The sequence below is a fragment of the Eublepharis macularius genome, chromosome 2 (assembly GCF_028583425.1).
Source record: "Eublepharis macularius isolate TG4126 chromosome 2, MPM_Emac_v1.0, whole genome shotgun sequence".
NCBI lineage: Eukaryota > Metazoa > Chordata > Lepidosauria > Squamata > Eublepharidae > Eublepharis > Eublepharis macularius.
In genome coordinates, this window is record NC_072791.1 from 230,935,261 (window position 1) to 230,958,535 (window position 23,275).

A 23,275-nucleotide genomic window follows, 5' to 3' on the forward strand; every position below is an offset into this window, starting at 1 on the left:
GTTGGTTATGTTATACTTTGTAAACTGAGTTTGTTTATTGTTAACTATCAATAAAGTTTATAAAAAAATATCAATATAACATATGCCATTAAAAACAAAATTAAAAAATACAGTGGATACTGAACATGTGTGTGTGTAGTGCCCCCTGGTGGGGTTTTCTTGGCAAAAGACTATCAGAGGTGGTTTGCTATTGGCTGCCTCTGCAATTTAGTCTTCGTTGGTGGTCTCCCATCCAATTACTAACCAAGGCCGACCCTACTTAGCTTCTGAGATCTGACAAGATGAGGCTCACCTGGGCTATCCAGGTCAGGGCACTGAACATGTAAAATATATATCCGGAATCACAGAGCCACAGAATGTACAATTTCTAAGGATCAAGCCATATGGATGAACTATTCACCATAAAGGCGATAGTCCTTGCAGGGGAATATGAGGTGCGTTCACCCATCGTGTCTTCTGAAGATGATTCCAAAGAACATTCTGGCTTTGACTAAGCATAACCAGGCTGATCATAGTCCAGTTTGGGATACTGGTACTGGTGAAGGTCCAGTTCTGAAACAGGCAGAAGATCCGTATCACACCCCAGATAAGCAGATGGTTGGTGCTTGGCAGACCCACAATGAGCAGACTGTTGGATCCGAACAGCATGGCGCATAAGGATTCCAGGACTGGGAGTGCCCATAACGGTTCTTGTCATGACTTCCACACGAATAAAACCAGTCATAACAATGGTGAGGATCATGATATGGGAATCCCAGGGGAGAACAGTGTTTACATTCAGTGGGAACCAACCATTGGACAAGATGGCACGTAAATGAAGAAGAAACTGTAGTTGATGCTATGGCTTGAGTTTGAGGAGCTCATCCTCTGGCATACAGGGTACGTATATGGGAGATGGTAGAGACACAGACAGTATTTTTAGATCCAGAGGAGTTAGCCGTGTTAGTCTGTAGTAGCAAAATCAAAAAGAGTCCAGTAGCACCTTTAAGACTAACCAATTTTATTGTAGCATAAGCTTTCGAGAATCAAGTTCTCTTCGTCAGATGCATGATCCGAACTGGTCAAATACAGAAGAGGAGGGGAGAGAGGGGAGAAAGAAGGGGACATATATCACAAGGAGACAGAATGCAATTAGCGTGGAGGCAGTCAAAACATTCCTTTGCTTGGAAATGTAAACATCTCCTTTTGGTGTGCAGTCAGTTTGCCATATTAGTTTGTAGCAGTGAAAGTATCCAATTCCTATGTAGTATAAGCCTTCGATGACCACAGCTCTCCCTGCCAACTGCATCTGACAAAGAGAACTGTGGTCCCCGAAAGCCCACACCAGGCATCACTGGGCTCCCCCAGACCACGCCTCTGTAAAGGGAATCTGTTACCTGTGATAATGTGATAACCATTCATAGTCTCTATTCAGTCCCAGCTTGACAGAGTCAAATTTGCATATGAATTCCAATTCAGCAGCCTCCCGTTGGATTTTGTTTTTGAAAGGTTTCTGTTGAACCACAGCGACCTTTAAGTCTTTGGTGGAATGTCCTGGTAGATTGAAGTGTTCTCCCACTGGTTTTTGGACGTTTCCATTTCTAATGTCAGATTTGTGTCCATTTATTCTTTTGCATAGAGGTTGGCTGGTTTGTCCAATGTACAGAGCAGAAGGACATTGTTGGCGCATGAGGGCATATATCAGATTGGAGGATGAGCAGCTGTAAGAGCCAGAGACAGTGTAGTTGATGCCATTGGGTCCTGTAATTGTATTCCCTGGGTAGATATAGGGGCAGAGCTGGCATCTAGGTCTGTTGCAGGGCCTAGTACCTGTGCTGGTGACTCTGCTGGCCGATTCATGATTGTAAGTGAGAAGTCATTTAAGATTGGGGGGCTGTCTGTAGGCAAGGAAAGGTCTTCCACCCAGGACTTCTGAGAGAGAGGTATCATTTTCCAGGATGGGCTGTAGCTCACTGATGATACGTTGGATGGGTTTGAGCTGGGAGCTATAGGTGACAACCAGTTGTGTTCTGTTGTTAGTTCCTTTAGGTTTGTCCTGGAGCAGACTGTTTCTGGGTACTAGTCTGGCCCTGTTGATTTGTTTCTTCACTTCATTTGGTGGGTACTGTAGTCTCAAAAATGCTTGTTGTAAATCTCTTAAGTGTGAGTCTCGGTCGAGAGCATTGGAGCAGATACAGTTGTAATGTAAGGCTTGGCTGTAGACAATAGACCGAGTGGTATGTTTAGGGTGGAAGCTGGAGGCATGTAGATATGAATATCGGTCTGTTGGTTTCCGGTATAAGGTGGTATTTATTCGTCCATTATGTAGTTGTACAGTGGTGTCCAGGAAGTGTACCTGTTGTGTAGAGTGGTCCAGGCTTAGGTTGATAGTAGGGTGAAAGTTATTGAAGTCCTGATGAAATCTCTCAAGGGCTTCCTTCCCATGGGTCCAAATGATGAAGATGTCATCCAGGAATCTTAAGTATAGTAGTGGTTCCAGTGGATGGGAGCTGAGGAAGCGTTGCTCTAAGTCCGCCATGAATATGTTAGCATATTGTGGTGCCATGTGTGTGCCCATGGCTGTGCCATTCACCTATAGATATAAGTTGTCACCAAATTCGAAGTAATTGTGAGTGAGTACGAAGTGACAAAGTTCAGTGGCGAGGTTTGCTGTGGTTTTGTCTGGGATAATATTCCGTATGGCTTGCAGTCCATCTGCATGTGGGATATTGGTATACAAGGCCTCCACATCCATGGTTGCTAGGATGGTGTCATCTGGTAGGTTGTCAATGGACTGTATTTTCCTGAGGAAGTCAGTGGTGTCCTGTAAGTAGCTGCGTGTTCTGGTGGCATAGGGCCTGAGGATACAGTCCATGTATCCCGAGACTCCTACTGTGATGGTGCATTTTCCTGAAACAATTGGGCGTCCTGGGTTACCTGTTTTGTGGATTTTGGGTAGTAGGTAGAATCTTCCTGGTCGTGGTTCCTGGGGTGTGTCTGTATGGATGCATTCTTGTATGTCCATGGGGAGTGTTTTTAATATTTTATTGAGTTCCCTTTTGTATTGCTCCGTGGGGTCAGAAGGTAGTATTTTATAGAATGTTGTGTTGGAGAATGTTGTGTTGGAGAATGTTGTGTTTCTCCCCTCTCTCCCCTCCTCTTCTGTATTTGACCAGTTCGGATCATGCATCTGACGAAGAAAACTTGATTCTCGAAAGCTTATGCTACAATAAAATTGGTTAGTCTTAAAGGTGCTACTAGACAGTATTTTTGGTACTGATAAGAGCTTGAGCTAGTAGTCAATGTCTTATGACGGTGCTTGTGACGAGCTTCCTTTGGAGGCAGCTCTATGGAGCTGCAACTTGGAAAAGGCAGGTAAAGAGTTAAAGCCTTAGCTGGAACCAAGCTCAGATCTGAAGATATTAGAACTAGTCTTAGAACCAAGCTACAAGAGAGGAATTACATGAGGAGGAGCACGTGAAGGGAGTCGCATTGTTAGCTGGGAAGCTGAATTTTAAAACAGATCGGAAAGCTTTGTCAGTTTCCCCTCTACAGATCCAGGGAGATTGCTGCTCAGAAGATTTGTTTATTTTCTCTTCACCTCTTAGAAAGGACGGTGAAACGGACAGAGCCTTTGGGAGGTGAAGAGGAAAAAAACCCTCCGAGGAGCAATCTCCCTGGATCTGTAGAGAGGGAAAACTGACAAAGCCTTCCGATCTCTTTTAAAACTCAGCTTCCCGGCTAACATGGTGACTCCCTTCACGTGCTCCTCCTCATGCAATTCATCTCTTGTAGCTTAGCTCTAAGAGTCCTTGCAACTGACAAAAAAACAAGCCTCTCAGGGATTTGGAGAGGCACCTGGCTGGGATGGCTTCCAGACACAAAACCGGAGAGGGTATTCTCCCATAATACTGCCTTGACAGGGGACTTTCCTTGAAGGAGGAAACAAAAAAAAAGCCTGAGAGAGCAAGTCCTCTTGATGAACAATGAGGCTAAAAGCGTGCTAGAAAAAATAGAGGAAAAAAATCTAATTTTTCCTTTCCTCACAGAGAAGAGCTTCACAGAAGGTGACTCTTCCAGTAGCAGCAGAGAGATAACTAAGGGAAGGGTGCTTCCTCCCCCTTCTTTTCATGATGACAAAGGCAGGAACGCAGTGCGGGGAAGGGAGAAACGGGAGCCATCTACTTCTTTAGAGCTTTTAAAACCTCTCCATGGCTGACCAATGCATGTGCTGAACCCATGTGGGACTGCACAGGTACCATGATGATGAACTATGGAGATGTCTTCAGAAAGCATTTGTAGGTGTTCTCATCAGAGCTTTAACTTACTGCAGGAATATCAAACAATACTTAGAAAGTTTCAGATAATAGCTGTACAGCCCCCATGATATTAGAAGGCTTATGGTTATGGATATGCCATAACCATGACACACACACCCCTCTCTTGCCCCGGAGGCACGCTAAGGATCCTGATAAAATAGGATCTTCCAGGAGTTCCTGAGTTAATCAATGCAAACCACCCTATCGATCTCACCTTAACCACTTTCCTAGTCTTAAGCGATTCAGAAAGCTGAATCCACTTCGTGAGTCGTCAGCCATAATTTGGTAACTTTTGTTCCACCTGGGAAGACTTAATCAAACCTTCCTAATTCTTTGTTCCACTCCTAGAGATGGTTTACAAGCTTATTGTCCCACTCTGGGAACAGTTCGCCAGCTCGTCTCTCCCTGGAGACAACTTTGCAATCCCTTGTCCTGCCCTGGGACCAACCACTCACACCTTTGTTTTGGGATAGAAGATGCAATCTTGCCCCAAGGTAGAATCCATGATATAAAGTAGATTGCCCTTCAGCCCCAAACTGCGTGCATTCTTGGATCCAGCATTCCACCCTCGCACTCTGTTCGAGTCCTCCTGCCTTGAAGTGCAGGCTGCTCAACACTCCCTCTCTCTTGGACATCTGGATAGTAACTATCCCCTGACTTTTACTCCCTTTCTTAGTTAGCCATGAATTTGTGCTGTGTGTTGTGTGAATGTGCTGTGTGCTTCTGATTTTTGTTATTTTTAATAAAGATTTTCTGTTTGTTTGCAATATCTGTCTGTTTATTGGAAGGAGTTCTGTAGCCGGGACAATCCTCGTACACATAGACTAAAAGATCCCTAAGTTACCTCTCCTCTCACAAGCTTCTCTTTGTTGAGCCGGGTTTGATTCCCCACTCCTCCGCTTGAAGCCAGCTGGGTGACCTTAGGCCAGTCACAGCTTCTCAGAGCTCTCTCAGCCCCACCAGCCGCACAGGGTGATTGTTGTGGGATAATAACAAAATACCTTGTAATCCACTCTGAATGGGCATTAAGTTATCCTGAAGGGTGGTTTAGGAATTGAACGTTGTTGTTATTATTACTACTAAAGGATATGTGGGTATGTATCTAGGTATATGAGAACTTTCCATAGTAAATTCCACAGGGACAACTGGTACCATCTAGGGTTGCCATGCATTTCACAGCAAACCGGTTGAGCAGTTGAATATATAGTGATCAACACTCACAATCAGACCAGGAGCTGATCAAGGATATGTTAAGCTTTCACCAGGCAACTTGAATAGCTGCCAAATGGAGTTTGTAGCTGCCTGCTGGTCAGAGCCAAATCACAACTGGTTGGGGGATAAGCTGGGAGGTGAGTTCTGATCTTCCAGCATTTCTGGCCTCTGAAGCCAGCTACTCCACAACTGTAAATAAAGCCAGAGGCAATAAAAATCCAAAATGTAATGAAAGCCATGATGGTTTAGCAGGGAGTGGGGAGGGGAAGACTTTTTAATAGAAAGAATATTGCGCCTGCGTATGTGCCGTCAAGTCACAACAGATTTATGGTGACCCAAGCATGAGGCTTTCAAGGCAAGTGAGAAGCAGAAATGCCGCCTTCCCTCCCAGAAAGAAAACTACCTTTATCAAAAATGCAGAGTTCAATACAATGAGATACGTGATCAAGTTCTAAGCATGTAACACTGACAATCCACATGCAGCAACTCAAATGCAAGAATCTCTACTAACCAGATACCTTACTAGGTGGGAAGATCAGCAAGCACATTTTTCCTATGTGTTTTCAAGATGCAGAGCTCCATGATCTGTTTGATGGTCGCTGGCATTATTTGGCAATTGTGGAAACCAAACTACTAAAAATAGTAATTTTAATAAATATACAGTACCATCTTAAGCAGAATTACATCCTCCTAAGTCCTTTGAAGTCTTAGGGTGGGGCTGTTAAGAAGTTTCTGAAATCAAATGTGCCCCCACAAACATACTGCAAGTTTTTGCAAGTTCAAAAGATACAGGACATAATATAGTAAACTTAGTTACTGGCCATGAATGCATAGTTGAATAGGTTATGTTTTAAAAAAAACTCTTAACATTTTTGCTCCCTGTCCTGGAGCAACCAAAGTGTCAATTTATCAAAAGGCTGAAAGAATTCAAGAAAGCCCTGTGGCACCGGTAATTTTACTTATTCATACGAAATCATAAAATAAACTCAAAAGCATTCTAATTTTTGAAGCTCTGGAGGGCAGTATTGTGAGTGCAGCCACAGAAAACTAATTATCAGTAAACAATTACCAGTAGGCAAGAACTCAAAAACAAGAACTTTAGGGACATGCTCTGTAATTCAAATGATAGCAAGCAGTATTAATATCAGCTTCTGTAGTGGTTAAAGAGATGAATTAAGCTCTGGAAGACCCAGATTCAAATTTTTACATGGACATGGAAACTCGCTGGGTGACCTTGGGCCAGTCACACTCTCAGCCTAACCTCTTAATAGGGTGGTGGTTGTGAGGATAAAAAGGAGGAGGGGGGACCACTATATGCTGCCTTCAGCTCCCCAGGGGAAGGGTGGGATAAATAAATCAATATAACCATGTTAAGATGAGTAACTGTGTTAGTCGGTCTGTAAGAAAAGAGTAAGGAGTCCAGGGGAACCTATAAGACTAACAAAATTTGTGGTAGGGTATGAGCTTTTGTGAGTAACAGCTCACTTCTTCACAGAGCTCATTTGGAAGGGGAACGAACCGGAACACCGTTCCAGCAGTTCCCCCAACAGTCAAGTGGCCCCACACACCTGACTTTTGTCCATTTTGGGCCTCCTCAGCCTCGATTGGGGCCAAAACAGCCTGGATTGGGTTGATGCTGGGCAAGGGAAGCCTCCCCGCCCTGGTTCTGGCTGTTTCAGCCCCGATCCGGGCCGAAACGTTTTTGGCCATTTTGGAGACGTTTCGGCCCGGATTGGGGCCAAAACAGCCCAGATTGGGTAGGTGCTAGGCAGGAGAACCCCCCACCCCACCCAGCACTGACCCGATCACAGCCATTTTTGCCCTGATCCGGGCCAAAAATGGTAATTTTTGGCTATTTGGGGCCCATTTCCACAGAGATCGGGGCTGGAACGGCCAGGATCGGGTCGGTGCAGGGTGCAGCAACCCTCCCCTGCCCAGCACTAACCAGGTCTGAGCTGTTTTGGCCTGATCCAGGCCCAAACAGGCTCCAAATGGCTGTTTTTGGCTTTTGGGGGCCCGTTTCGGCAGGGGGTCAGGGCCAAAACCACCAAGATTGGGTCAATGTCTGGCAGGGGGCCCCTCCCCTGCCTGGTACCAACCCAATCTGGGCTGTTTTGAGCCATTTTGGGCCTTTTTCAGCCTGGATTGGGGCCAAAATGGCCCTGATCGGGCCACTGCCAGGTGGGGGAATAATCCCCCGTCTGGCAGCAGCCGAATGCTGGCCATTTTGGCGTGGCATATGCTAATTATTTATGCTAATAAGCTCCTGCAGCTCTTTTTCTACGAAATGACCCCTGCTTCTTCAGATAGCTGTAGCAGTAGAAAATAGCAAGAGTCCAGTGTCTTATAGGTACAATTGGACTCTTGCTCTTTTCTACTAATATAACCAGAATAAGTTTAAAATCATTTGTGACACTATATTGTAGCATCATATCTTAAATACCACTGATGAATTGTGACAAAGCCTAAAACTAGTTTTGAGGTTCACATGATCTTTCCTCATGTAAGGTTACTAGAGGAGACCCATTTCCAGAGATCAGTTTTCTTTTTCTTTTCTTTCATAGGATATCTCTGCAATTCTGACATGAAGAGTAGTCAATTTACTAAGAAAAAATAATACTAATACTGAACTCATGTGAGTGAGGGGGGAAAAAAATAAACAAAACCCTTCTATATATAACGCACACACAAACCACATGGAACTTCACAGCCCCACTGTTTTGATTTGAAAATCCTCATTTCGTTTTTGCTTTTCCCTTGTGCAAACCAACTGCATGGATCTTTACTTCCTGTCTCCTGACACTGTTATTTCCCATTTCCCACTGTATATTGCAATTATAAATATTTTTTGCATCAATTAAAATAAACAAATGACTTGAGGAAAACTAAACAGAAAAGCATTTCAAAGATGACATCCAAAATTTGGAAAAAAATATGAAAAGGACGCATTCATTCATCCCTCCCTAGTGTTCATGCAAACTCCAAAGAAGGTAAAATATGCTTTCAGCCTGGCTTATGTTAAGAACTCTTTACATTAAAAAAAAGGCTTGTCCCATCCCATAAATTCTTCTCTGTCCAGCTGATGTTAATGTATGCTTAGTCTTGTCTCAATCCTTTCCCTCTCCTGAGACGCCTTTTCAATTAAACTCTGTTATTTAATCTAAGAATGCCAACACTCATTGACCAGGGCACTTTCTATCTGTGTATTTATGATAATCTAATGCACATCTCCCTTGGCAGAAAAGGAGCCTCAGTTACCCCTATTGTTCTACAGCCAGAAAAGAACCTTAACAGAAAATCAGCTCTTGCTGAAGTCAGGAAGGAAAAGGCATTTATTTCACCTAGCTGGAGACCTTTCACTGACTGTCAGCTGTCCTTGACCAGCACACACCATCATGGCCCCTCCAGTGTGTGCAGCCTGCCCCCTTGCCTGGTGTTTAGTTCTGATAAGAAGAGCATACTCCCCAGAGTGCCATTCAAGGCTGAGAGCAAGAGGCAATGGACTCAGAAGGGATCATTTTCGAGGGCTTATGCATTTACATTTTTGCACTGTTCTTTTCATAAAGACTAACAGAGCAACACCTTGGTGCCACATAACCATTACCATATAGAAATATTTGAAAATTAGATGCTTTCCTGTTTATATTTGTTTTTATTATCTTTCTCATAAGAATCAGAACAATATAAACAAAATGCTGATCATGCACACGCAGACAAAACTTAAAACTCTGCACTGATATTAGCAAGCAAGTCTCGTTAAAAACAAAACAAAATCGTTAGCCTCCAGATATAGTCTGCATCCAGTTCAGCAGCAAGTGAATTACCAAATGGTAGCTTTGTCACACAAAAGCATATAAAACCTGAGATACATGATTTGCTGCAGTTTTGAAAATAAATGTGGCAATGGCTTTGATCCCAATGATGGCAGCTTCCCTGATCTGGATGTATTTCATGCCTTAGGACTGGGGCTGGGTTAGAACAACCCCTGGCAGAGATCTTGACTTGCCAAAGGCCACACATCCAGCAAACCTGACAGGTGCAAAAGAGCCTGTAGTGGGGGCCTCCAATATGCACGGTAACACTGGACAACTCCTCTTCTACCAAAGTACTTCAGCATAATTAGATTGGGCTGCGCCTGGTCAGCCTTAAAAACATCTAGCACTTATCTTTGCTTTCTGTGTCAAGGTTAGCAAATACCACAAATATTTACATAGCTGTGAGTTGTTTATTTCATAAAAACTGGGATGCTTTAAATGACCACTTGGTTTAAGGCATTTAATCTGCAAAGGGACATGTGCATTCCAGCTGCCTTTCTTTCCTTGGTCTTTCTACAACCATGCACACTCACCCGGAAGTTGAGATAGCTCTGAAGAGAAAACTCTCAATATTGGTATCGGATCATGTGTTCCTATGCAGAAATATATGTAATATACGAACAATATACAAGCAACATTATGCACCATTCTTGATTTTATTAAAATCTGTTTCAAGAGTTCAGAAGCTGACATGTAAAGGAAACTTAACTGCAAAGTACGGTACATAACATACAAGACAAGGTCTCAGTTCTGACATCAGTTTAAACTATGGAAATCATGATCATCGGATTGAAGGCAACCACACTATAGTTCTATGATAACATAAAATCAAGATGTGAACTCACATCCTGAAGTTCGTTTATTAGTTACAGTTATTCTTAATACGGTTTAATAAGATAGATGAGTGAAAACACCCTTACTTATTTCCAGCTTGTTCACTGGTACAATATGGGGCTACCAATAGGAGTCTGCACTGAAACCAAGGACAGACAGCAAAGCCAATGATGGGGCAAGCAAGAGTTTGAATTCTCATCTGTGAGCCAAATCCTTGTTTCACAAACTAACCATACCTAATATAAGCCACTAGTACCTGTCATGTCTAAATTGAGCCAATGATATAGATAAGTCTACAATTTTTAAAAAAATGGTATGTGCTTCCTTTTTAAACATTTTCATTTCAAAAAAACAAAGAAAATGAAGCCTCTTACAAGAGAGAGCTGTCCATTTGTTTGAAAAAAAGACTAGGTTTTCTCCTAGGAGTGCAGTCAAGAAAAATTGAGTCATCTTAAATTTGCGTATTATTCACAGTTGTGTTCAATAATAATAAACTCTGTGTGTGAAACCTTTTTAGGGAGTCAGTTTACATTCAGGGACGTCTTCCTTCGGGGTAAATATGGGAATCGGATTTAAAGTTAGTGATTCAAAGATATTCTCATCGTCAACAGGGCACTGCACACTTTCATTTCCAAAAGCTGGGACAAATCTTATCTTTTTAGGTTGTTGTTATTATTGACATGTTTGTCTCAGGACTGACTGCTCTCATCTGCAAGACAATGAGTGTATGGACATACATGGATGTACACGTGTGTGTATCTCCAAGTCTCTGGACTCGTATTAAAACAAAAAGTGCATCTTTCACAGTCATTTGCCCAGGGGATGCTCCCAGCTGCAGCCCAGCATGGGTTAAGCAACAAGTATTTCCAATTAAGTGGCTTGCTTACTTTGCCATAATGAAGAAGACTGGATTTTAAAAGTATGGAATCATGGTTAATCCTTTCTGGAGAACGGTAGATGAGAGAAGGAAGGATAGGCAAGGCACCATCAAATCCTTTGATTATTTTCTGAATCAGGTGGAACAGTAGCCTGATTTCATGTTTTCGGTCTACTTTTAAAGCAGTCAGAAAATACAAACCAGATCACCAGCAGTCAGCATCCCCCTTCCCTTTCCCCTAATCTTTAAACAGCCTTCAGAGAAGTCAACACAGTATTTACTACATAGCTTAAAACCCAAATGTACCTTATAAAATATACTAATCACAGGGCAGCCTGTAGAGTCTGGTAATTAAGCAAATCAAGATAATCCCCCGGAGCCTTGGAAGCAGCTCCTTTTCCCAGCTGTTACACTGTCAACAGCTGGCATGAATTACTAGTAACATTTGGTTAACCGGATAATAAGGAGGACATTCTGTGATTGGTCTCAATTCTACTTTACTGATCTGCTTCATTAAAGACACTTCTTAAGATTCTCTTACTCCCTTTTGAAGCAATGACAATACCTCAAAGAGCAGGCTGGGTTTCACTTTACTAAGAACGTGAAAATAACGCAATTACTCAGCTCTTTGAAGTTACCTTTTATAGAGTTGTGCTCAACTAAGCTCCAATATCTTGTATTCCAATCAACAGCCATGACATCCTATGCTGAGCCAGGAGCAAGAATATTGACAAAGCCATACGGTATATTTAGGGCTGTTACACAGAAGGCTGTCAAATGTTCAAGTTGTGGCAACTAGATAGTAAGGAGGACAGGCGAAATCGGATACAGGAAGTAACAGTCTACACACTCATGGTTTGCAGGATACCCAGATGGTTTTGAGTTCAGTTGCAGCTGTTACTGGTGTTTGGCAGACACCTATGGAAGTCACAATTCAAGAACTTTATAATAATTTATCAACCTTAAAAAAAGACATGGCAACCTCTAGTGACTAATATAGTACTAGTGGGATCAAACAAGACAATGAAATGCAAGAATTACCATTACTGTTAATGTTAAGTATAGTTTAAATATATCTAAGGAAGATGACACCAGAATGTCACCCTAGATTATTTTGCTGAATTTTGCCAATATTGGCTCAATTCAGATACAGAAAGATAGAAACACAAGATCTCAGTGTTGGCCAGGATCTCTGGCCAACCTGGCCGGGCGGGGGGGGGGGCGGATTCCTTCCTGGCTCCAAAGTGGCCACTGGCATTGCCTGGGGCATATACAAAAGGGCTGTGAGAACCTAGCACTGGCTCGTCCCTCCTCCCCCTCCCCAATCTGCCCAAATTCATACTGGATCACAGAATCAGCATTGCTGTCAGATGGCCATCTAATCTCTTCTTTAAAACGTCCAAAGAAGGACAGCCCACCACCTCTCGAGGAAGCCAGTTCTACTGAATAAACTCTCTAACTGTCAGAAAGTTCTTCCTGATGTTCAGTTGAAAACTCTTTTGATTTATTTTTAACCTATTGGTTCTGGTCCAAACATCTGGGGCAACAAAGCTAAACATGTTTCTCATGACATCTAAATTGACAAATAATTTGAGATCAGCTGTGAAACCAAAATGGAAACCATAGTTTGAAAATCAAAGTGACCCCAAATTATGGCTTAGTAGTGAATAGAGATATCTATCTACTGTATATATAAAGACAAGTGTCCTAACTGACTCATCAACGCCCAGCCCAAACCTAGAAATGTGAAATTTGGGCAGGACGTTCCTTTTGTGATGTAGGGGCTCACTAAGAAAGGATTTTAAGAAATTCGCCCCCTAAGGGAGTAAAAAGAGGTAAAATGTGTTTTCACATAGCCATACAGCTTTCCTGTGTGGCTGGAAGGGTCCTCCCCCCCGCCCCCCCCCCCCGCCAACTGCCACTCTTCCCTGAGGTCATTTGCATATGCGGCCTTGATTGGTCATCTCTCTAACATTCTAAAGAGTATATATTTGCTATTGGGAATCACTGAATGTGTCCTGAGGTAAAAATACACCTCCCAGTCTAGGGTTGCCAATCTCCCTGTGGGGCCTGGCTTTCGTGTGTGTGTGGCTGGCAGGTGGATGGGTCAGCTGTGGAACTCTGTGTTCTGAGGTAAAAATCAGGCAAAGGAAACTGCAGACAGTTGAAGAAAGACAGTACAAGACCCCTGAATAGGGGTTTTATATAAAAGTCAGTATGGCAGCTGAGTTTTTAAATGATCATGGGGAGATGGTGCACAACCTTTCTAGGGGCCATTTCAATGCGAACCTCTCACATGAACCTGCCGAAGTGCCCACCACACCATTCCTCCTTCAGTCCAACTCCACCTCACACCTCTTACAGCCATCACCTCTTACTGCCCCCAAGAAGCCTCCTGGCAGACATCGCGCAGGATATACCGATGCTAAAAGGAGGAAGCAACTTAGAGATGTGGCAAAGAAATATGCACATCGTACTCCTGCGGTGCACTGAGCAGCAGTGGCCAAGTACCAGCAAGTCCCAAGTCCAAGGGAAAGGTGACCATCCCTGCAGGCCTGGGCACAGCAGTGACGACCCTAGCAGACCTAACAGCCACGATATACCCTGATATCGCCACTATCAGGGAGAAGTCCATGGATGGGCTGGCAAGCGTGCCATTCTGACCCCTAAGAATGGCAAGGCTGCCATCATTAATGAAACACAACTTAACTCCCTCGAAGGGGCAGAAATGGAGTACAGATCTGTGGACTTAGTGGCGCAAAGAGATGATGCGGTCCACTTCTCTGTGGAGTTACTCAACATGGTCAACCCTCCTGACTTCCCAGCCCACAAGCTTCTCCTCAAAATGGGAGCTCCGAAATGGGGGGAAACCACCGGGGTCTACAAAGAGGTTCTGCAGTAGAAAAAAAGGTTGTACGTATTTTTCACTTTATTTATTGCACTACAATCTTTTCCTTTTAAAAATCTCTTCAATAAGTCTTACGTTTCAAAATTCACTTTATCATTTTTAGGCATCAACATGCTTCGCTTTATTCAAACACTTTTGTGAAGCTCGGGTACTATGCTATTATACTACAAAACCAACTCACCCCCCCCAACCCAAAAAACATTACATACCCATAAATATTATAATCGGATTTAAAGTAGTTAAATACCATAGCAGAACACGGGCATCAAGCTAGTAAACTATATAGTAGATTAAATTACACAGATGTAGAGTAAGCTCCCAAAACTATATTAATTCTAGAGGGGTAGTTTTGTCAAAGTCTGCTGCAATTAATACAAAAGGTTTTTGTGGCACTTTAATGTTTATTGAAGTGGACTGTAGTCCACAAAGGCTTCTGCTTCAATAAATCTGTTAGTCCTTAAGGTGCCCAAAGTCTCTTTTTTTATTCTGAGTACTGTATTAGAATCCACACATCTCTGCAGCTATGAGATCTAACCAGCTGTGCATCATTCTCCCAGGTAGAAAAAAAGCAATTTAACTGAAGGTCAAATCCAAGCTATAAAAATGCCTCTGCTTCTTGGGGTCTCAATCAAGCCAGTCAGGAAAAGCACAGGCAGACACAAACACACATGCACCTTTGAAAGACAGTTAATTCTTGCTGCAGAAGCTAGAATTTAATCACTAGCAGGTTTAACATGTAGAAATTATACATCCAGTTTCTCTTCCAAATACCTTGCCTTCCCCATCTGGAAACAATGATTCCTAAGATAATTTTCAAGAGGAAATAGATGTACTTTTACTTTTTTAAAAAGTCAAGGAAGGAAAAGGAATATGCAGGTTGGATCTACTATGACGGACAGTCTTGCAGAATCTGAACTAGGAGCTATTAAGTATGCTGAATGTTCTCTGGGGTAAGTACCGCTGGTTTCTTTGGATGCTGGTTTCAGTGAGTTCTGGACTTGCTTCTCTAGTGTATTTTGGACTATATCAAGGATCAAGAGCACACCGTTTTCCTGCATTAATCACAATATTCCATTTTGCCAAGATACAAATTTATTAGTTACTTTCCTCAGCACGTTACTTTCCTAGGGGACCATTCTTGCCAAGGCACGGGGAAATTTTTCAAGACATGGTGAAGCCGAGTTAAAACTTGCTTATAACTGCTAGAAATCATGTTGGGGCACACTGAACTGAGTGCAGGAAAGGTTCAGATTTTCTTCTAGCAGTTGTGAAAGCATCTTGTACGAGGTGACATGTCTTGCCCAAGACCGTTATTGTCACACACACATAATAATAATAATAACAACATTCAGTTTATATACTGCCCTTCAGGACAACTTAATGCTCACTCAGAGCAGTTTACAAAGTATATTGTTATTATTCCCACAACAAAACACCCTGTGAGGTGGGTGGGGCTGAGAGAGCTGTGACTGGCCCAAGGTCACCCAGCTGGCTTCAAGTGGAGGAGTGGGGAATCAACCCCGGCTCTCCAGATTAGAGTCCCGCACTCTTAACCAACTACACCAGTAAATTACAAGGCTGGCATATAATATAATACACACTTCTCAAACTCCTGCAACAGCATTCCCTAAAGCCAACAAAGCCAAACTCCACCCCACCACTCTCTCCATCAAAGAGGCAAAACTCAGCACACTTTACTGCAGCCCAGCTTTATCAGGAAACAGTGACAAATGCTATGAAAAGATAAGCAGGCCACTCTGTGACAATTAAACCTACTCTAAAGCTTCCTGGTGGACGGCCGACCAAAGGTGGGGCTCTCACTGGTACACAATAAAGTGATAAAAGAAAGCAAAAGGGCAACATAATTAAGTCATGTTAATAGCAGTGTGCAACACTGAGCAAAAATCTGTGACAAAAGTAAAAGTAAAAGTTCTGGGAGCCAGAAAAGCAAGATAATTTGTTCTTTGCCAAGGGGAGAGAATGAGACAAAGGCAGGAAGCACCGTCCTTCCTTTATCCTACTAAATTCCAAGCTTAAAAAAAAAAATCTCAAGTAGAAACATCCATCAAGATAACGGAGGGGACCAAACAGGTTACATTTTTTTGACAGGCTGAGTTCAATATCAAAAAGGTGTATATTTGTTGGGTGGAAAAAGCTCTCAGATTAAGGAGCCCTCTAAACCTGTAAAATCATTCTGCAATATATACCTATTGTAATATTATTTTTAAAAGATTATTTATTTAGAAAATACCTATGCCACTTCTTCAGAGAACCTGCTTGAGATCTCAAGATGCTGGCAGTGAGCTCAATGTTTGTTCCCCTGCTTGATACAGTTTGGTCCAGACCATGGCTTGGGGGGAAGTAAAGAGAACGACAGAGGAATTGCTGGACAGACAGTCTGACTGGATAATCAACACTAGCAAGGAAAAGAGTATTGTCATCTAATACAGTTAAGTACAGCAAAGTTTGGTAAAGATCACTAGTTGAAAGATAATGTATTATGCACATTCCATAACGAGGGCACAAACAACTGTAAATTAAAACATTTTCACTCAAGAAAGTTTCTAGTACTTGTCACCACCATGCAGAACACAAAACCCTTGTGTAACAAGCATAACAGATTAAGAGTTTTTGCAAGGCCACTTCCTCCACAATGTAAACATTATAAAACATATCAGTCATCCTTTGTCTCTTGTTACAATATATTAATTATCCTACTATATTGCTGGTTAAGGTGATGAAGACTTTGCCAGAATGAAGACAAAACTTAATATATTGTGGCACTTAAATAAAAACATAGTGATCACCACCCTGAAACAATTATAGTAACGCTTTGTTATCTGGCTCTCATGGGGAACAGGAGCTGCTGGCTAATCAAATGTGCCAGATACTCAAGTTTATTGCTCCGCCTCACCCCCCACCCAGCAACTAAACCCCACTCCACTGGGAATGCCATCACAACAGCCCTTATGCTTGACGGGATCCTTCCCCTTCTCTCCAAGCCATGCAATTGTCCTACACTGCAAGCAGCAAAGAAATCGGGAAGCCCAGGAGCAGAGCTGCATTCTGACAGCTGAAGGTAGGCTGAGGGGGCAGGAGGCACCCAAGGATGACACCACGTGGCAAAGCTGGTGGTCAGAAACACAGCAATGGCCAAGGGCATCCAGCTGGCTGGCGGAAGAGCACGTGCAGGCCTGAAGAGGCAGGAGTGTGGTGGTGAACAAAGTCTCTAATGTATTTAGGATCAATCTCTCTACAACCACTGTTACATATACATCTCTTGGGTCAGGCATTTAAAACAAGTTCCCCAATACATTTTTACACAACGTATATTACCAGCTCTCGGGGCAGAAAGGTTTCTTCTTGCCGAGCAACCACCAAGCAGACCAGCTCTCCTTGCTTTGTGCTCCTCAGGGTAGCAACCAACTCCTCCTGGGTTCTGCCAGTGATGTCTCTACCATTCACCTAGTGGAGGCAACAACCAGCAAAACGTAATGGGTCTAGATTGAGATATACCTTGTCAGACACATTGTCAGTCCAAGAAGCCCAGATAGTATTGGGCTTGCTGCTGTGCTCATGTGTGGATGGGAGGAAGACATTTAGAAATGAACGTCTGTACCTCTGCTACAACTCATTTGAAAAGGAAATCAGTATCTCACTGGATGATGCCCAAGTCCAAAGTAGTCTTGGGATCCCAGTCACAGGTTACAAATTAAGCATCAACAAAGGCATGACGTTTCTTTGGGGCAGGGCTTTTTTTCAGCTGGAATGCGGTGGAACGGAGTTCTGGCACCTCTTGAAAATGGTCACATGGCTGGTGGCCCCGCCCCCTGATCTCCAGACAGAGGGGAGTTTAGACGGCCCTCCATGCTGCTCAGCGGCGCAGAGGGCAATCTCAACTCCCCTCTGTCTGGAGATCAGGGGACGGGGCCACCAGCCATGTGACCATTTTCTCCAAGGACAACCCACTGAGGTCCACCACCTCTTTTCCCAGAAAAAAAGCCGTGCTTTGGGGTGAGTCAACATTAAGAACCACCCTGCAATTCATATGCTATTGCCTCACTGATAGAGGATTCAGCTAGCAACAGGTCTTTAAACACATTTCCATACGATAGATATTAAAATCTACCGAACAATTTTGTGATCAAGTGGAAAAGAAAATAGTTTCCAAACCTCCAGTATTCTGTCTCCAGACTGCAAACGCCCGTCTTTAACTGCTGCACCCCGTGGTAAAATATTCTTCACAAATATTGGGCCAGGACCATGAACTGAAGAGTCCCTGGTAACCACCGTGAAACCAAGGCCGTCAGGGCCTAAACGAAAGGCAGAAGAAACTGTGACTCTGGGAGAACCACCAACAGCAAAAGAGGTTACATCCAAAATCTATTTTAAGGGTAAAAACTTTTAGATTAAAGGAGGTCTGCATTGTATCAGGCATCACCACTGTGTTCCTATACCTGCTTTATTTTAGTGGTAAATTAAGGCCACATTTTCAGCTTCCTTCAAACAGCTTGCTAAGCCTTTTCTCCTTTTCTCTTTTACGTTGGCTTTTTTCCCCCTCCACTGATGTGTCCATTTTTCTTGGGTAAGGAATGCACTCTCATTTACAATTAAAATAAACCAATGACATATTATGATACAAAAGATCAAAAGGACAGAAAAATATCTGCACAATTTCTTCCAACCATCATCATCATCATCATCATCATCATCATCATCATCATCATCATCATCATCATCATCATCATCATCATTCGATTAATATACCGCCCTTCAGGACAACTTAATGCCCACTCAGAGCAGTTTACAAAGTATGTCATTATTATCCCCACAACAAACACCCTGTGAGGTGGGTGGGGCTGAGAGAGCTCCAGAGAACTATGACTAGCCCAAGATCACCCAGCTGGCTTCAAGTGGAGGAGTGGGGAATCAAACCCTGCTCTCCAGATTAGAGTCCTGAGCTCTTAACCACTACACCAAACACACAATGTTTGCTATTTTATCAAGATGTTTAAGTGGACTATTAGAAGATACATATTTGAATGTGTGGCCTTAAATATTGCCTTAAACTGTAAATAATTTCCAATAAGTTGGTACCACATGGGTATGAGGACCAGGCTGAGATTCATACTAGAACAACAACAACAACAAGTTTCCGAACATGCAAATCAACTTTCATTTCAATATTTCAGTTATCAAGGGAGATATTTTACTGTGTTCTTCCTCTTCTTCTTCCTTCCAAATGGGTGTGACAATGAAGGTGGAATTCAAATTTCAAATGCAGAATAGTATCCTGAACAACCATGCCAACTATTATTCCAGCAGATCATTGTTCAGCTACCAGGTGTCTAAGAAATATGGCTAACTTTCCATTAATCTCATTTGGCTATCGAAGGCCTACAATATCATTGCTCCAAGAAGTGGTTAATGGTAAAACTAGCCGTTCCACCAAAGTATTGTTGTCATAGAATCAAGCACGGTGATTTAAACAGAGCAAACAAACTACTGCTATAACAAATAAATAATGCCTAAAATGGATAATATCAGGAAGACATTACCAATCTCGTAAATCTGTTTTTCACATTAACCCATTACCTTTCTTAAGGTCTATCCTTATTTTCTTTGCATTTTTCTTACTGCCAAAACCCATCAGTGGAGACAAAGATGGTGATGATGGCTTTCTACAGAGTTTTGGAAGATTGGGACTTTTGGCAGCATGTAGTACTGTCTGCACACCAGTCTCCAGATTGCTCATTCCACACATGTCTGGTGTTGGCTTTGGATGGATGGGAGGTGGAATCTTTGCCTTTGAAACACGCTCAACATTATCTGCAGAATATAAAGGAGTGATGACGGACTTTTCATACTGTTCACGGTTGTACGGAGGAACCACTTCCAAGACTATACTGGGCAATTTCATTGCTTGGCGGAAAATATCCTGTGCTCTAGGATAGATCGATACAGGAGAATTATACACAAGTCAAAAATTCTGAACAATGTAAATGCTGATGATTATCATTAATTCACTTAGCAGAAAGTTTAACGAGTTTTACCCCTGTAAAGTATGGTGCGGCTTACTTAAAAAATGAGTTTATCAAAAATAACGTGTTTCTCACTTTTATAGTTCTCTCAATATAGAAAGAGCTTCATGTGCCATCCCCCACCCCCCAAACTTGAGGGGAAAGAGTTAAGGCACAGAACACTGACCAGCTCAGGACCATATGAGCTACATAACCCAGCAGGGACTAGAACCTGAGAATACCATGCCCAAATCCAGTATCACATCCATTAAACCTCCCATGTGCTACCAGAAAGGTGGGTTTCTTGGTACTTTTCTGATCTTGGTTCAGATAAAATGGGAAAGTTATGTACTCGTCCATCATAAACAAATTTAATATTGGACACAGCAAACTGTGCAAATGCTGACTGGAACACACTTCTTTCTCCTGCTCATTTGCCCATGTAACCGCTCAGAGGAGCATGCAACTCAAGTGAGCCCCGGAACATCTGATGAAGAACGTGGGCAAGCCTATACCCAATATGTATTACCGCTGTGCTCACTGGGTATTACTGAAATCTCTTCTCACACACGTGCGATGCGCAAGCAAACATTTACATCCAAGCTTCCACCACAATCCATCCTTGTAAGCCCAATGTAAGCAATGAGGCGTAATTAACTGAACTTCTGCTATAAACTCTCTAATCTTCAAAAGGAAAAACTAAAAACTCTCTCTAAATAGGAAGGAAAACTTATTGTCGTGGAATGATTCCTGTGGACAGCCACGTGTTTGAATTACAAGTTAAGCTTATTTTTCTAATGCGCTGCAGTTAATTTACAAAAAGCCCTGCACTAGAAAATCTGAGAATGCTGTGTCCATGGCTCGTTTAACCTCAAGCCATTCTCTGTCCCATCCCTTTCAGAAACTATTCAGCTGTTTTTTAAAAAAAAAATAGTTATGATAATGACTGTCATTCATTAAAGAAGCCTTAAGATGGGATGACTTCCCCTGATTTTCTTCTCTCTGTGGCAGAACAAGTTAATATCTTCCAGCCATAGTCAACCCACCTCTAGGAATATGGTGTACTGCAACAAAATCCAATCTGCTTGGGTCCAAAACAATGGTCATTTTCTGAATTATAAACGGGATATTTCACTGCTCGGGTCTACAGACTCTAGCTAAAAATGTGTGGAAGTCCACTACTCTTAGAAGCAGAATAGGCCCTCCTATCAGTGGAGCCAGAAAGTGTGATTCCTAGTCCCCCCACTAAGCACCAAGAGAGATCTAGGAGCATATCATTCACTCTCACCCACAAGTGATTACTTATGAGTTTTAATCAAGTAACTGATTAAATCCCCATACATTTGCATATAACTAAAATACAATTGGTACTGTTCTTATAGGATACAGAAAGAGCGGGCATCATTTTAAAAAAATAGATTTTCTCCACGAGGAACCTCTTGTGAGGTGGCACTAGCTGCCTGCATTTTTCATATGTATTTAGATTTAAAGGATAACATTTTTGACATCCAAAAAATTGGGTTTCACCTTTTTAGGAGATTTAGATTTTTTAAAATTAATGTAAAGTATTAATCAGCTAATCACTGATTAATATGATGACCATCTACTAAAATGTGAGAGAAATCAGCAGCAACTGTATGAACTTTAAAAACAATCTTCAGAACCATCCTTGTTCTAAAAAGAAATGTAAGCAATGGTCTTTTGTGTGCCAAAAGTATGTAACCGGCAATAGTTTCCGGTAGGTAGCCTTGTTCATCTGTAGTAGAAGAGCAAATTCAGGTCCAGTAGCACGTAGAAGACCAACTAGATTTCCAGGTTGTGAGTTTTCAAGAGTCTGACTCCAGAAACTCATTCCCTGGAAATCCAGTTAGTCTTTAAGGTGCGGCTGGACCTGAATCTTACTCTTCTAAGCAGCAACAGTTCATAAGAAGTGCCGCTTGAAAATCCTGATGAAGAAAAGTAAAATTGTGCTGCTGAGCCTCAGAGAGAATGCAGCCACTGCTACTGGATTGTGAGGACTACGGTCTTAGAAACAGGCTTCTAGTGTTCATGGCTGTGGATAAAAAAATTGATCAGTGAGCTTTTGTTCATGGCTTGTCCTTCAAAGGACAAAACTATTATTTCTGGTTTCTCGCTCAGAATAGACTGTGTGGAACTAGACTATTAGCACTACTATTCCAAGGGACCAATAAAATGTCCAGGTAAAGAGGATTGGATTCTGACTGTACAAGAGAAAATATTCTGTTCTCAATATTAGAAAAAAACTATTTATTTCATAAAACACATAGGAAAGATTATGGTATTTTAATTCTATACAGCTCTGAAAAGATAGCTGCCTTTAAACAATTATTCTGATTTAATCTGAACTGTATATGTTCCTGACAGTGAACAGTTTTTAAAAAACGAGCAAAACTCACTGTGCAAAGGTCTTATCGGCAAGCTCTGTGTTGTTAATCTTAACAATGCATTCATTATCATGGAAAAGTCCATCCCGCTTAGACCGGCTATTTTCCTCAATGCCACGGATAAAGAGCCCTAGAATCCTGGAGGGACAAAATTCAAAGTTACCTGGAATTACCTGTTCAGATAATACATAACTTGAGTCTCAGTGAGAAAGGCAGGCTAGAAATGAATAAAGGGATAACAATTAAGATGCACTAGACTTCCATTTCATTTCCCAATAATTTGTATATATATGCATGCACGAACACATACACACTTTCAAAAGATCAGTTCCAAACATAAACAGGGCATAGAAATAAAAGCATAAATTTCCAAAGTTCAGGAAATCAAAATTCCCTGTCACTGTTATCTTCTGATTAGAAGTCTCTGTCGTCACACATGGGTTTGTGTCTTTGCAGATTATGAATGTTTAAGAAAAATCTGTATGTTAGGATCAGGGCCAGTGCCAGAGTTTCCGGCGCCTGAGGCCGGGGCAGCTTCGGGGCTGTTGCCACTCTCATGCGCGCGTGCATACCCAGACTGCGTGATGACGGCACTGCGTGTGACGTCATCATGCAGCATGCCACTGCGAGCTCACCCCACTGGCACGGATGGCAGCTGGGATGGCGCAGCTGGGGCGGCATGGGGCAACTGAGCAGGAGGGGTGGCCTCCCAGCCCTCCCGCTCAGTTGCCCCATGCCGCCCCAGCTGCCTGCCACGCCTGGCCTGCAGCTGTGTGCAGGCAGCAGCGGCAGCACCGGGCAACTGAGCAGGAGGGCTGGGAAGCTGCCTGCTGAGACTGCCCTGCACTACGGCTGCCAGCATACACTCCCAGCCAGGCGCAGCAGCTACGGGCCAGGTGGCTGGGG

General features: G+C 42.6%; 1 protein-coding gene across 4 annotated transcripts in view; it reads right to left on the minus strand.

The window, feature by feature from the left end:
- PARD3B (par-3 family cell polarity regulator beta) overlaps positions 1-23,275 on the minus strand; it is a 946,974-nt gene that overhangs the window by 581,891 nt on the left and 341,808 nt on the right. For all 4 annotated transcript variants that reach the window (XM_054971073.1, XM_054971072.1, XM_054971071.1 and 1 more), the window contains exons 7-10: positions 22,382-22,507; positions 19,540-19,889; positions 18,118-18,257; positions 17,281-17,409 (exon numbers count right to left, since the gene is read on the minus strand). In XM_054971073.1, coding sequence (XP_054827048.1) covers positions 17,281-17,409; positions 18,118-18,257; positions 19,540-19,889; positions 22,382-22,507 — 745 coding nt within the window. The remainder of the gene's footprint in view (positions 1-17,280; positions 17,410-18,117; positions 18,258-19,539; positions 19,890-22,381; positions 22,508-23,275) is intronic.